At 33.1% G+C, this 12964-nt stretch overlaps 1 protein-coding gene across 3 annotated transcripts in view; it reads left to right on the top strand.

Moving 5' to 3' along the window:
- The window catches only part of LOC109812492 (uncharacterized), a 54098-nt gene extending 41826 nt beyond the window's left edge, over window positions 1-12272 (top strand). Inside the window, exon 7 of one of the 3 annotated variants that reach the window (XM_020376469.3) lies at window positions 11449-12272. In XM_020376469.3, coding sequence (XP_020232058.2) covers window positions 11449-12084 — 636 coding nt within the window. In that variant the 3' untranslated portion in view covers window positions 12085-12272. Of the gene's footprint in view, window positions 1-9052; window positions 10682-11448 lie in introns of those variants that run through there. The other 2 variants (XM_083070898.1, XM_029274216.2) reach the window with 2 other exon arrangements.
- Window positions 12273-12964: the final 692 nt, after the last annotated feature.

Here is a 12964-nt window from a genome sequence, read left to right as displayed (position 1 = left end):
TCCATTTTTAAATCCACATCCACCAACACTCGAGCAAAGTGACCATAGGATCTATTAACTATGGCATCATCAAAAGATAATGGAGAACCTATTCCTCTAGCAATGGCAAACAAAATTTGAGGTTGCTAGTAATCTTGAGGAAGACCATAAATTTGAACCCAACATTGGGTATTCGAATTACACACATTATTTGGATTAAAATCCGGAGACCAAGAAAAAAGCTACAATATCCCTAGCTTCAAATCCCAAGTCCCCCCAACAAAAACCTTTCTCAAATATTCCATCAACGAGAAGGAAAACTCAAAATACCCTTTCCCAATAGAGATCATCCTTCATTGTGACAATGGTTTCCACAAACTACATAATCTTGAGTGCAATTTTTGAAATTTTGGCAGAGTGGAACCTTTAGGTAAAACCAATCGCCCATGCAACTTATTTTTACAACCTTCTAACCCAGCCCGATCCTCATCCTCCAGAATAGATAGAGCAAGGGTGTCCTCTGTAGACACCTAATTTCGTCTAAGGTACCTAAACCAAGGACAAAGGTCTACTAAAGCGAGACAAAAACCCTTGAGGTCCCAATGCATGGGGCAACATTTTTATTATGATAATATCTCTCATTATAGACCTAATTTTGACAATCCATCCATTAAGTTAAAAATCAATGTATTGAGAAGATATCATCAAATTTCAGCATGATCCAACGATTAACAAATTCTATAGAGGCCTCACACTACAATTGGAAAGAGCAGCACAAATGGCCCCTAAGGGCCCAATAGAGCACCTAAACGGGACAAGATGGCTCCGGAAGGCCCATAAAACTCAAAAACACTGATTTGCAGCATGGAATGGAAATTTCCAAATTGGAACAAGTCGTTCCCAATGTTGGAACGACCTGTTGTGAAACTAGAATAACTCGTTCCCCTTTCCTTAAAATTTTGCGTTGGGTAGTATTTTTGTTATGATCATATCTCTCTCTAAAGACCTAATTTTGAAAATCCGACCATTGAAGTTAAAGACCAATGTATTAGTAAGATGTCATCAAATTTTCTGCATGATCCAACTGTTAATGAATTCTCTAAAGGCCTCACATTGCAACTGGAAAACAGGAGTCTTATACCAGATAGAGTTTTTTTATGATAGTATCTTTCACTACAGAGCCGATTTCAATGATCCAAGCGTTGAAATTAAATATCAGTATATTTTAAGGATACCATAAAAAAACCAGTACGATTCGACGGTTAACGAATTCTCTAGAGGTCTTGCATGGTGCCTAAAAAAAGATTGTATTTTTATAAAATTTAGTCTCATATCAGATAGCTCTCTTATGTTACTGTCTCCTAGTTGACTATATAAGAAACCTTCTGGCCAAGGGATTAGGGGATCGAAAAATCTGCATAGCTTCCCCCTCTCTATATAAATCTTTGAGTGATAGTGGGGTTTTTGTAGAGCGAAGGGCTGCCAAAACATGCCCCGCACGCATTTGAAAAGATTCCTTTATAAAAGGCTTGCTTCAGAGGTTCTAAATTCCTCTCTTTTATTTATTGTTTTTATTTATTTTATTTATTATTTTGTTTATTGTTTTATTTATTATTTCATTTATTATTTTATTTCTTTATTTATTATTTTCTTTATTTTATTTATAATTCTTATATACCAATAAATAATCCTGTAGATAATAAATATTTTTTGTGATATAAATAATATTAAATAATAAAAAAGGATAAGATATTTAAAATATTATTTATTATTATACTAATATCATCATAGGATACCGATTTAGGGTGTTGTAGGGTGTCTAACACCTTCCCTATACGTAACCATCTCCTGAACCCAGTTCTGAGTTTGAAGGCCTTTATTGTTATTTTAAAATCTTTTCTTTTTTTGATATTTTGATTAAAAAATTTTGGCGACTCTTTCGAACTTTTTTCAAAAACCATTGGTTAGGAATTAGTTTGGTCTTTGGGCATTCCCTAATCGATGGGATTTTCAAAAAGGAAATCTAAACCATCTATAAGAAAGATCGAAATTTTTCGGGTTCCAACAGATGGCGACTCCATTGGGGAAGCTTAGAGAAGGTCAGGCCCAAATAAATAATGAAATTAGCAAAAGAAAAGCACACAAACAAAGGCACATATGGTAAACAAGTCTCAGCCAAACTAAAAGTGACTCAAAATTTTCAGCACAAGATCACAAGCACATCTTGAATTTATGACAAAATAAGAACTACACATGACCTCAGACAAAATTTGGATTCAAAAACTCAAAAGAAACACATAAATTTGAATTAATATGACCGAATCAAACAACACAAATTGAAGAGACTCAAATCAAACAAAATTTAGCACAAGTTGATTCCTATACTCAAGGTGATTGCGAATTGAAATGAAAAGCAATCAAACCTTTGGATCTATCACGAATTGTTTTCAAAAAAATTTAGATCCACAAAGGAAACTCAAAATGTTACAAATGTAAACACAAAAATCCAGAATCCAATCGGTAGAAAAGAGACACTTAACTCAAGGAAGATAACTGCTTGCTCTTGATACCAAAAATGATGGAGTTGGCAAGTGAAGTGAAAGGTGTTTCTTCCTTTTCCTACCCCAAGCACACAGATCTTCCTCCTTGATCATGGATTCTGAATTGAAGAAGAACTTGAGGTTAATAAGAAGATGATTCCCTAAGCTAAGATGGTGTGGAAGAAAATATGCACAAAGTTTTGATGATGCCAAAGCATTGAAGAAAACAAAGGTCAAGTTAAAGCAAGCTGATCAAGAAGCAAGATCTCAAGTAATAACTAGATAAGTCTTGACTGCTTCGCTTAGTATGTAAAATGAACTTTTAGAATTTGCAAATTTCACTTGGCCATTAAAATAAGGATTTCAAGAAAACCTAAACTTAATCTTTTTGAATATAAGAATAAGTGGTTTGAAAAGAAAGCAAAAGAGTATTCAAAAGATTAAACAAAAATATTCTTAACTGGAAAATAAAAGCTTTTTATATCTTAAGTTTTCATAAAGCTAATTTTAGTATTATCAGTCTGGTAATCGATTACCAGGGCATGTAATCGATTACCAGAGGATGGAAACTTCTATGTTCAAAATTGAAATGTTAAATGGTCTCTGGTAATCGATTACCAGTCATTGTAATCGATTACCAGAAGAGAAAATTTCAAAACTTCAATTTGAATTATACAACGTTTCAATCATTTTGAACTTTAACCGTTGTAATCGATTACCAAGTCTTGTAATCGATTACCAGAGCCTATTTTCTGAAAAATTATAGAGAGTTACAACTCTTCATGAAAAGACATAACCTAAGAAATAATTGTCTATAAATACCTATAATTTTTCAGAGAAAAGTGACGAACTCTATTTGTGAAAATAATCTTTACAAATCACTTGGCCAAAATCATTTGCAAAATCTCTAAAGAGTTCGTCAAAGATCATGAAAGTGTAATATCCACTCTTCAAGAGAGTTATTCTGTAAAACTTAATAGATCATTGGATCTGTAAAGGAGAAAGAGTTTTTCTCCTTGTTGGTGTTTGAATCTCAACACAAGGAAAGGGAGTTCCGAGGTGTTGGAGGATTCATTTTCTTGTAAGGTTTACAAGAGTAGTGGAAATCTCAAGTGGGAGACTTGAGGACTGGATGTAGGCAGGATTGGCCGAACCAGTATAAAATCAAGTTTGCAATTCTTCTTTCCTTACACATTTAATTTCTTGTTATTAATTATAATTGTGTAGTTTGCATCATCATTCATTTTTTACATACAAATTTGTCTAAGGAAATAAATTGATTAAGAAGTAATTGGAAAAGTTTTTATAAGAGGAAATTTAGTAAACTTAATTCACCCTAATACAAGACACCTGAAAAGGCATCACAATTCTCACACGATAAGAACAACACCAAAGTCCCTACCATACATGTTATTCCCCAACGGAGACACCTGGAGAGGCATCACAATACTTACACGGTAGAAACAACACCAAAATCTATGCCACACATCTCATTCAAACTTTGTAGGCCTGGAGAGACTACGTAGAAATATTTAACCCTATAGGCCTGGAGAAGTCACATAGAAATACCAAACTTTGTAGGCTTGGAGAGGCCGCATAGAAATACTCAAAAGGTCAGTTGGAGCCTAATACCAATCCAGCTTGGAGAGGTTGGATCAAGGAACACTCACCCCTCATCTCGATTAGAAGACACCACCGAGTTCCTCAAATCAGAAAGTGACATCGAGGATACCACCAAGCTCCTCAAGTCAAAACTAGGATCACCGCTCAGTATCCACCAAAGGTTTTTACATCCACCTTCACAAAGGGCATCAACATCTATTCATCTTATTTCGAAGACCTTGTCGAGTTCCTCAAATTAGTGAATGACATTGAGGGCACCGCTGGGTTTCTCAAGTCAAAACCAGGATCACCGTCGAGTATTCACCCAAGGTTCCTATTCCCACCTTCACAAAGGGTGTTAACATCTATTCATCTCGATTTGAAGACATCGTTGAGTTACTTAAATTAGTGAACGACATTGAGGGCACCGTCGAGTTCCTCAAGTCAAAACTAGGATCATCACCAAGTATCCGCCAAAGGTCCTTACGCCCACCTTCGCCAAGGGCGTTAACATCTATTCATTTCAATTTGAAGACACCGTCGAGTTCCTTAAATTAGTGAACAGCATTGAGGACACCACAGAGTTCTTAAAGTCAAAACAAGGATCACAATTGAGTATCCACTAGAGATTAGTTGAAGTCTTTAATATCAGTCTAACCTGGATTGGTTGAGCTTAGATAATACTCACTCCGTAGTGAGCGCAAAAAGATCTTCACCTCATTACCATAGAGAAGCAACTACAGGAAATGGTGTGGAGCATCTACATGAAGACAAAATATTAGGTAGTACAATTTTCCATCCTTGTTACCCAATGGAATATGCAACCCAACATTCAACTACTCCAAAGAGCAAGGATATGGGAAAACCCATCTATTTGAAGGAAGTAATGTGGAAGCACATACACAAAGAAGCAAAGAGAAAACCTAGACGAAACGTCTACATCCTTACTTTCCTTTGGAAAAGCATCATCTATCCATCCAAAGGACAAGTAAAGAGGGGTAGTTGTAGATACCCAATTTTGTTCGGGGTACCCAAACCTAGGATAAAGGTCTACTAGAGCGAGACAACGAGCCTTGAGGTCCCAATGCATTGGGTAGAATTTTTGTTATGATAACATCTCTTGTTATAGACCTAATTTTGACGATCCAACCATTGAAGTTAAAGATCAATGTATTGAGAAGATATCATCAAAATTTTAGCATGATCCAATGGTTAACGAATTCTCTGAGGCCTCACACTACAACAGGAAAGAGTAGCACGCATGTCCCCTAAGGGCCCAATAAAGCACCTAAGCAGGCCAAGATGGCTCCGAAAGGCACATAAAACTCAAAAATTTTGATTTAGGGTGTGGAATGGTCGTTCTCAATGTTGGAATGACCTGTTTTAAAATCAGAATGGCCCGTTCCCCTTTCTAGAAAATTTTGCGTTGGGCAACATTTTTGTTCTGATAATATCTCTCGCTAAAGACCTAGTTTTGATGACCTGACAATTGAAGTTAAATATCAATGTATTAAGAAGATATCATCAAGTTTTCAGCATGATCAAACGGTTAATGAATTCTTTAGAGGCCTTTCATTGCAGTTGAAAAAAAAAAGTCTTATACCAAATGGAGTTTTTGTTATGATAGTATCTCTCACTACATACCTGATTTTAAAGATCTAATCATTGAAATTGAAGATCAGTATATTGTGAGGATGCCATAAAATAACCAGAAGTATCTAACGGTTAATGAGTTCTCTACAGGTCCTGCATAGTACTTAGAAAAAGATTGTATTTTTATAAAATATAGTTCCACGTCAGATAACACTTTTATGTTTCTGCCTCCTAGTTGGCTATATAAGAAACCCTTTGGCCAAGGTATTAGGGGACCAAAAACGTTGCTTAGCTTCCCCCCTCTCTATATAAATATCTAAGTGATAGTGAGGTTTTTGTAGAGTGAAGGACTGCCAAAACGTGTCCTGCACACATTTGGGAAGATTCCCTTATAAAAGGTTTGCTTTAGAGGTTCTAAATTTGTCTCTTTTATTTATTGTTTTTATTTATTTTATTTATTATTATTTTTATGGTTTTATTTATTATTTTATTTCTTTATTTATCATTTTATTTATAATTTTTATATGCCAATAAATAATCATGTAGATAATAAGTATTTTCTGTCATTTAAATAATATTAAATAATAAAAGGAGATAAGATATTTAAAATATTATTTATTAATATGCTAATATCATCATAGGATTTAGGACATTGTAGGGTGCCTAGCACCTTTTCTACACGTAACCAACTCTCTAAGTTAATTCTAGCTATGAAAGCCTTTATTATAATTTCAAAATCTTTTCTTTTTTTTGATATTTTCAGTAAAATATTGGTGGCGACTTCTTCGAACATTTTTTAAAAATTGTTGGTTAGGGATTAGTTAGGTCTCCGGGCATTCCCTAACCAATGAGGTTTTTTAAATAAAAGTCTCAACCATCTATGGGCAAGATTGGAATTTTTTAGATTCCGACATCCTCCTACATGCAAGGCATAGGTAATTGACTTATAAGAATATCACGAGAATTATGAAGAGCTTGAGAAAATGGTTTTTATCAAAACATCTACCCCAACCCCCTAGGTGCAAAGAACCCATCATCCACAAGAAATGCCCATAGCACAACGACATTAGCCTCTATCCTAATAAAAGCTCAATGAATCAAAATTCATTTCCCATTACTATAGTCTATATAATATATTATTAGGTGATGAAAACTCAATTAGCCCTTGGAACATTGTTAATGTCTTCAAAAGATGAAACCACTTTACTTCTGGAAAATCCAAAAAAAGGTAAATTGTGGTTCCTAAAATTTTAAGACATAATAAAATAATTAGTGATTTAAAATGGAAACTTGAAGATCTTTTAAACTATGAACCCTTTGAACCTGTCGTAATAAACGACATAATTGAATATAAATATGGGATAGTGGAAGTAGAATTTATTACATTAAGAAGATTTATGTCTTTTAGAACTCTTGTCTCTTCTTTATCAATTTTTAAAATGGCTAGAAAGTCTTTAGATTGTTCTAGTATCACTATAACTCAAAATATTCATTTCAAAGGTATTAAACAAGACCATGCAACATTATTTTGAAACTCAATAGAAATTGCACGGTACTCGCCAAGTGACTATGCAAGTACCTATGTACTATAGTGTCAATTGCACATTTAACATTGTGTTCAAACTCATGTGCCTTTCAAAACAAACGATATTCAAGCTAGTTGCATATAATTAACCATCCTCGGGGCTGCAAAATGATTAGACATCCTCCCATGCTATGGTTCCCTATGGTTTGAACTTGGTGCCACATTAGTTTAATGAGTTGGGCTATTTTTGCTCCTTTCACATTTATTCGTTCGAGTTGCTTTGCTCTTTTGCGTCCCAAAGTGTGCTCCCTTCTAGGCGTGCAACACTAAGTAATCTAAGCCAACCCACATTATTTCCCTCCTTGGATGTTATAATGGTGAAATTAACAACCTTGGTGACCAAACCCCACACATCTTCGCTTCTAAGTCCTAGAGTTGCACTAAATCCACCTATTCCCCCTTGTTTTTCCCCTTCCATCTCAACCTCCCCTTTTACTTTGTCTATTTCCCAAGGTACCCCACCTTTCTCCACCCATATGTGCTTACCCCCACCACCTCCACCACTCAAAGTTTCAATACCTTTTTCCCTTCAACCTAGCTTCCCTTATTGTATGCCCTTTTCATTTTCACAAAATATTGTTCTCATCCCTACCTCCACTTTTGTTTTCCAACAAACCCTCCTACCCTTGGCTCATCCATTCCTCTTAACCACCACATCACTACCTTCCCAATCATGAATTTACCTTTTTCACAACTCCTTGTGGTTTCAGCTAGTGGAACCCTATTTCCAAACCCTATACAACCAAACATACCTCTCATTCACTCTCCTAAACTCCAACTCACCACTTTTGAGGGATCAAATCCTTTAGATTGGTTGTTTCAAGTAGAATATTTTTCATAATATATCAAATCCCTTAGGAATATGGACTCCATGTTGCTGCTTTTTATAGGAAAGGGGAAACCCTTTGTTGGTACAAGTGGATTACCACAACCAATAGTTAACAAATTGGAATTCCTTTGCTCCTGCACTTGAGCTTCGTTTTGGTTTGTTGTCCTACGAGAAGCATCAACAAGAACTATACAAACTTTGCCAATATAGGTCAATTTTTGATTACTAGACTCAATTTGAAAAACTTTTAATAGAGTTTATGCTTTGACCAGTGACAATCTATTATCTAGGGCTAAAAGGCTAAACTTCGTCACAAGTTGCTAATCCTACACCCTTATTCAATTTCTCAAGCCATTGATCTGGCTAAACTATTTGAATCCATGTTTAATGACTCCAAACCCAAAACCACTTGTCCTTTTACCACCTAACCACCCCCAAAATCTTTTATTGCCAACATCACAACTACTAGTTCAACATACAAGATAAAGTTAACACAAATCTATGAAGTAAATCTACCAAGAAAGAAGCCACTAGCTAGAATCTCTGAAAATGCCTCACATGTTGCGTGATCAAAAGAACCTCTAACCCCACCGTCCATGTGTCACACTTAACAAATCAGGATGTCCTGGGTGCAAACCCACTAGTTAATAAGCATATTTTTGGGAAGGTGAATAGTGGCATGCAATCTTTTAAGGATTCTCACTTCTTTCAAAGAGTGAAGTACATGCCCCGAAGATAAACTACTCGACAAAGATGTAGCTGAGATGCATGACCAAAGCAACAACTCTCGGAATAGAGATGGAGCAATTCCTAAAACGCATGCATATTGTTTTATTGAACCACACTACCCAAATTATATGCACTATTGTAGAAACATTAGAGTTTTTTTACTTGAATGCTCCAATTTTTCTCCAATATTTGCAGCAAGGAAAGTGGTGAAGACAAATTAATTGGCTAATGAATAATGTGCTTCATCTAGGACCACAACTCCATGGCAACCGAGCATTGGAGGAAAAGATGATGAGTTGATTCTTCCACTTGTCCACACAAACTACAAAAGGAAACAACTATTAATTACTCCACAAGCACATAGATTCTTATCTATAGTAGATATTAGGAAAAACCTAAGTCTCACCTATCTTATATTATTAAAAAGGAAAATCTACCATTTATTTATGTACTAAATGCAATAGTGTTTGATGTAAGGAGGTGTGTTGGAAACCTAAGTCCAACATAAATTAGAGATAAGATAATTAAAAAAAAATATAAGTAAAAGATAATTTTCACTTTACAAATCGATTTTATAATGTTGAGTTAGACCTAAACTCACTTTTTATATTGTTGAGTTAGGTCCAAATCCCATTTATGAGATTAGGAAGCTTGTTATGCAAAAGATGCCAAAAAAGAAAAGAGCTTGATGGAGGGATAAATTTACACTAGATTAGTTTCATCCATGCAAGTTGTTGCCTCCATGGCTGAACATGCAAGCACTTCTTTAAAGGAAAAAAGAACGGCTACATTGGGAATAAGAGCCACTAAATTGAATTGAGACTAGACAAAATTCAATTTTGTCGTAAGAACTGCAATGCAAACTTGGAAACATCTTCATCAATAATATCCCAAAAGCAATGATAAAAATTCACACCAAAACCATCTGGTCATTGAAATTATCACCTCCCTCGCCTCAATCAGATCATTGTGCCTGCAACTATTGTCTGTCGTATATAACAATGAATAAAATTGCAACATATGAGTTTTGATGTCCTTTAAATAGCTCATTTGCTTCATAGTATGTCTATGACCAGCTTTTGAAAAGTTGTATTACAATCCCCCAGCAAACTAGTTCAGCTTAGCCTTCTCCTTCCAAAAGGATTGCTCATAAGACAAAGCTTAACTCTTCTTCCATTTTAGTCTCTTATTGTCTTTGATCAGTGCATTTAGTCACTAATTCTTTGATTTTTGTAGTGAATATGGAAGTTGTTTATGAAAATTTTAAACTCGGGAACTAATTTTGTAACTATAGAAATTGATGTAGCAATTATTCTATAAGCAACTTCTATGAACATTTTTTAAAAAATGTAAGACGTGAAATATATTACAAGACCCATAAAAATTTGCTTAAACAACTCCGCCATAATTACACTATTAAAGATGCTTTAAATAATACTTTTACTTTATGACTTTTACTCCATACGAGTGTAGCTAAGTTAGGCTTGCATTGTGCCTCTAAAGAATATCTCAATGAAAATTAAAGATGTGTCTCAAAACAATAAGACCATTTTTATTCAATACCATGAAAATATATCTCATTGCTTGCCCTCAATTTTTTCTTCGTAATTTCTCTGTTTGAAAAATATTATCAATATATTTCTCTAAATAATTTTGATAGTGTAGAATATGTCTCGCTGTTATTTAATAATAATTAGAGAAATTCTAAAATTATCACATGGGACATAATAATAAAAGATAAGTTAAAATGTTCAAAATAATATAAATTAGAAACATATTATATTTTTATTGGGTGATTCTTGTTCGTAAACCAATATTCTACATCTCTTAACACATTTTTATTGGAAAAATAAAGATAAAATAATCTTACTATAGTTTACAATTTTCCTTGTTAGAAACAAGATAGTTATTTATTCTTTTTTTATTATAAAAAGTGATATAAGTAAAATAACGTGTAAATGATATTTTTTGTCACTACTTTTGACTCTGCTTTTCATAATTACGTGTATAACAAATAAATTTAGATCTTTTCAAATTTAATAATGCTCCTTCTCACGTACTGAGAGACTAAACACAAAATATACTCTCAAAGTACATCTTTTATATATAACTAATAAAAAATAAAATAAATAAATAGTTATTATATTATCGTATTATTTCATCCATTAAAAAATAAAAATTATTATTTTGTGAGTAGTATACTTTTCAGTTTTAAAGAAAAATGAAACGAATATATAAATTAGGACCAAAAAATCTATATAAAAATGAAAATCAAAAAGCAGTTACAAAAAGAGGAATTTTCTTTATATATAATATAGAGTATAAATATATAAAAAGTTTGTATTATGATTATTTATATATTTTTCTCTTTTGTTGAAGGCGAGTCAATGAATATAAATACAACAATCCATACACATATAATATACGTGTAAAATAAATTGTTTTATTTGTACAAATGATGAGAATAAGATTGAAACATAGATATTTCATTACTTCAACACTAGCACAATCCTAAAACCTTAAAAATAAATTGATTTATTATGCATATATATTGCAATGAAAATGAAATAACTATTGTATTGCATGTCCAGAAAGTGAGAAAAATGGTGCCTGAACACTATAACATGCATTGTGACATAGATGGAAGAACAGCAGAAGATATTTTAGAAAATGAGCATGTTGAAATGCTTAGAGAGGCACAAAAATGGTTAAAGGAAACAGCTCAATCATGCTCCACTGTTTCTGTTCTAGTTGCTACAGTTGTATTTGCTGCAGCCTACACTGTTCCTGGTGGAACTGAAAATGGTACTCCTGTATTTCTCCATTCTCAAGTTTTTCTCTTTTTCACCATCATGGATGTTGTGGCTCTTGCTACCTCACTAGCTTCAGTGGTAGTGTTTCTTTCCATCCTCACTTCCCCATGTGAGTTGTGGGATTTTCACAAGTCTCTCCCACGAAAACTAAATTTGGGATTTGCATTGTTACTCATATCATTATTGACAACAATGCTAGCATTTAGTGCAACCATGTTGCTGACTATTCGATTGGAATGGAAGAATTGGACTTCAAGCTTGATATACAGTGCTGCATTCTTCCCTGTCACTATATTTGCAATGATTCAATTTCCTGTTTATGTGATGGCAAGACTCATTGTCAAACAACTTTGGAAGAAACTTAAGAAGGTCCTTCCAATAAGATTAGTTAAATGTTTCAAAAATATCAATTGATGCTCTTATTATTGAGTACGAAAAAACAGGTGAAGAAAATTTTATTCTAAGATTGTACGTACGTTGACTTATGATGGATTTGGATTATGTAATTTTTATATAATATTTGATGTTATATAATGTTTTAAAAGTTATGATGAATTATACATGAGGAATAAATGTAACAAAAAAAGTACATGACGAATAAATGAGTTTATAAACAATTTATTATTAAACATCATTTTAGGGTGGTGACAATAATGGGGAATGAAATAATATCCTATCACACTCACGTGTTGTTCGAGGTTGAGAGATACACTCTCAAAAAAACTCATGGACAAAATGTACGAGAGAGATAGAGAACATAGCAACGTTCCAATTCTACTAAGTTTGTCTTTTATTTTTTTTAATAATATTTTATACTTTTATATAATATCACATCATAGTCTTTATTTTAAACAATTTAATCAACCTTTTACTCCAATCAAGAAACTTGCTAAGGTTTTTATCTATTTTTTTATATTTGCTTATTCATGTTAATTTTAAGTATGTATTTAAATAACATTTGTTAAATAACAAATACATATACATACATTTTAATTAAATAAAATTTAACTTTGCAAAATTAAAATATATAAAATATAATGCAAATTAAAATTAATAATAATAATTTTTAAAATACGTAAAAAAAAAAAAAACACAAGTAATCTATTAAAATACATAAAATAAAGTTCAATTTTTGTTATTTTTTGTGTCTAAAATATTTTCTAATATGCTCCACCAAGTCTGCTTCAAGGAGATGTGTATCTCCTTTTGATGCATATGTGCTCTTCTTTCTAAATATCTTCTAAAAGCTTCATGATGTTCATTAAAAGCTTCAAGTGTTGAGACATTACTTCGA

Source organism: Cajanus cajan, chromosome 3 (assembly GCF_000230855.2).
Source record: "Cajanus cajan strain Asha chromosome 3, NIPB_CcT2T_4, whole genome shotgun sequence".
Taxonomy (NCBI): Eukaryota; Viridiplantae; Streptophyta; class Magnoliopsida; order Fabales; family Fabaceae; genus Cajanus; species Cajanus cajan.
Note: the sequence above shows the minus strand (reverse complement) of the source record. Positions and strands in the feature narration are given on the sequence as shown.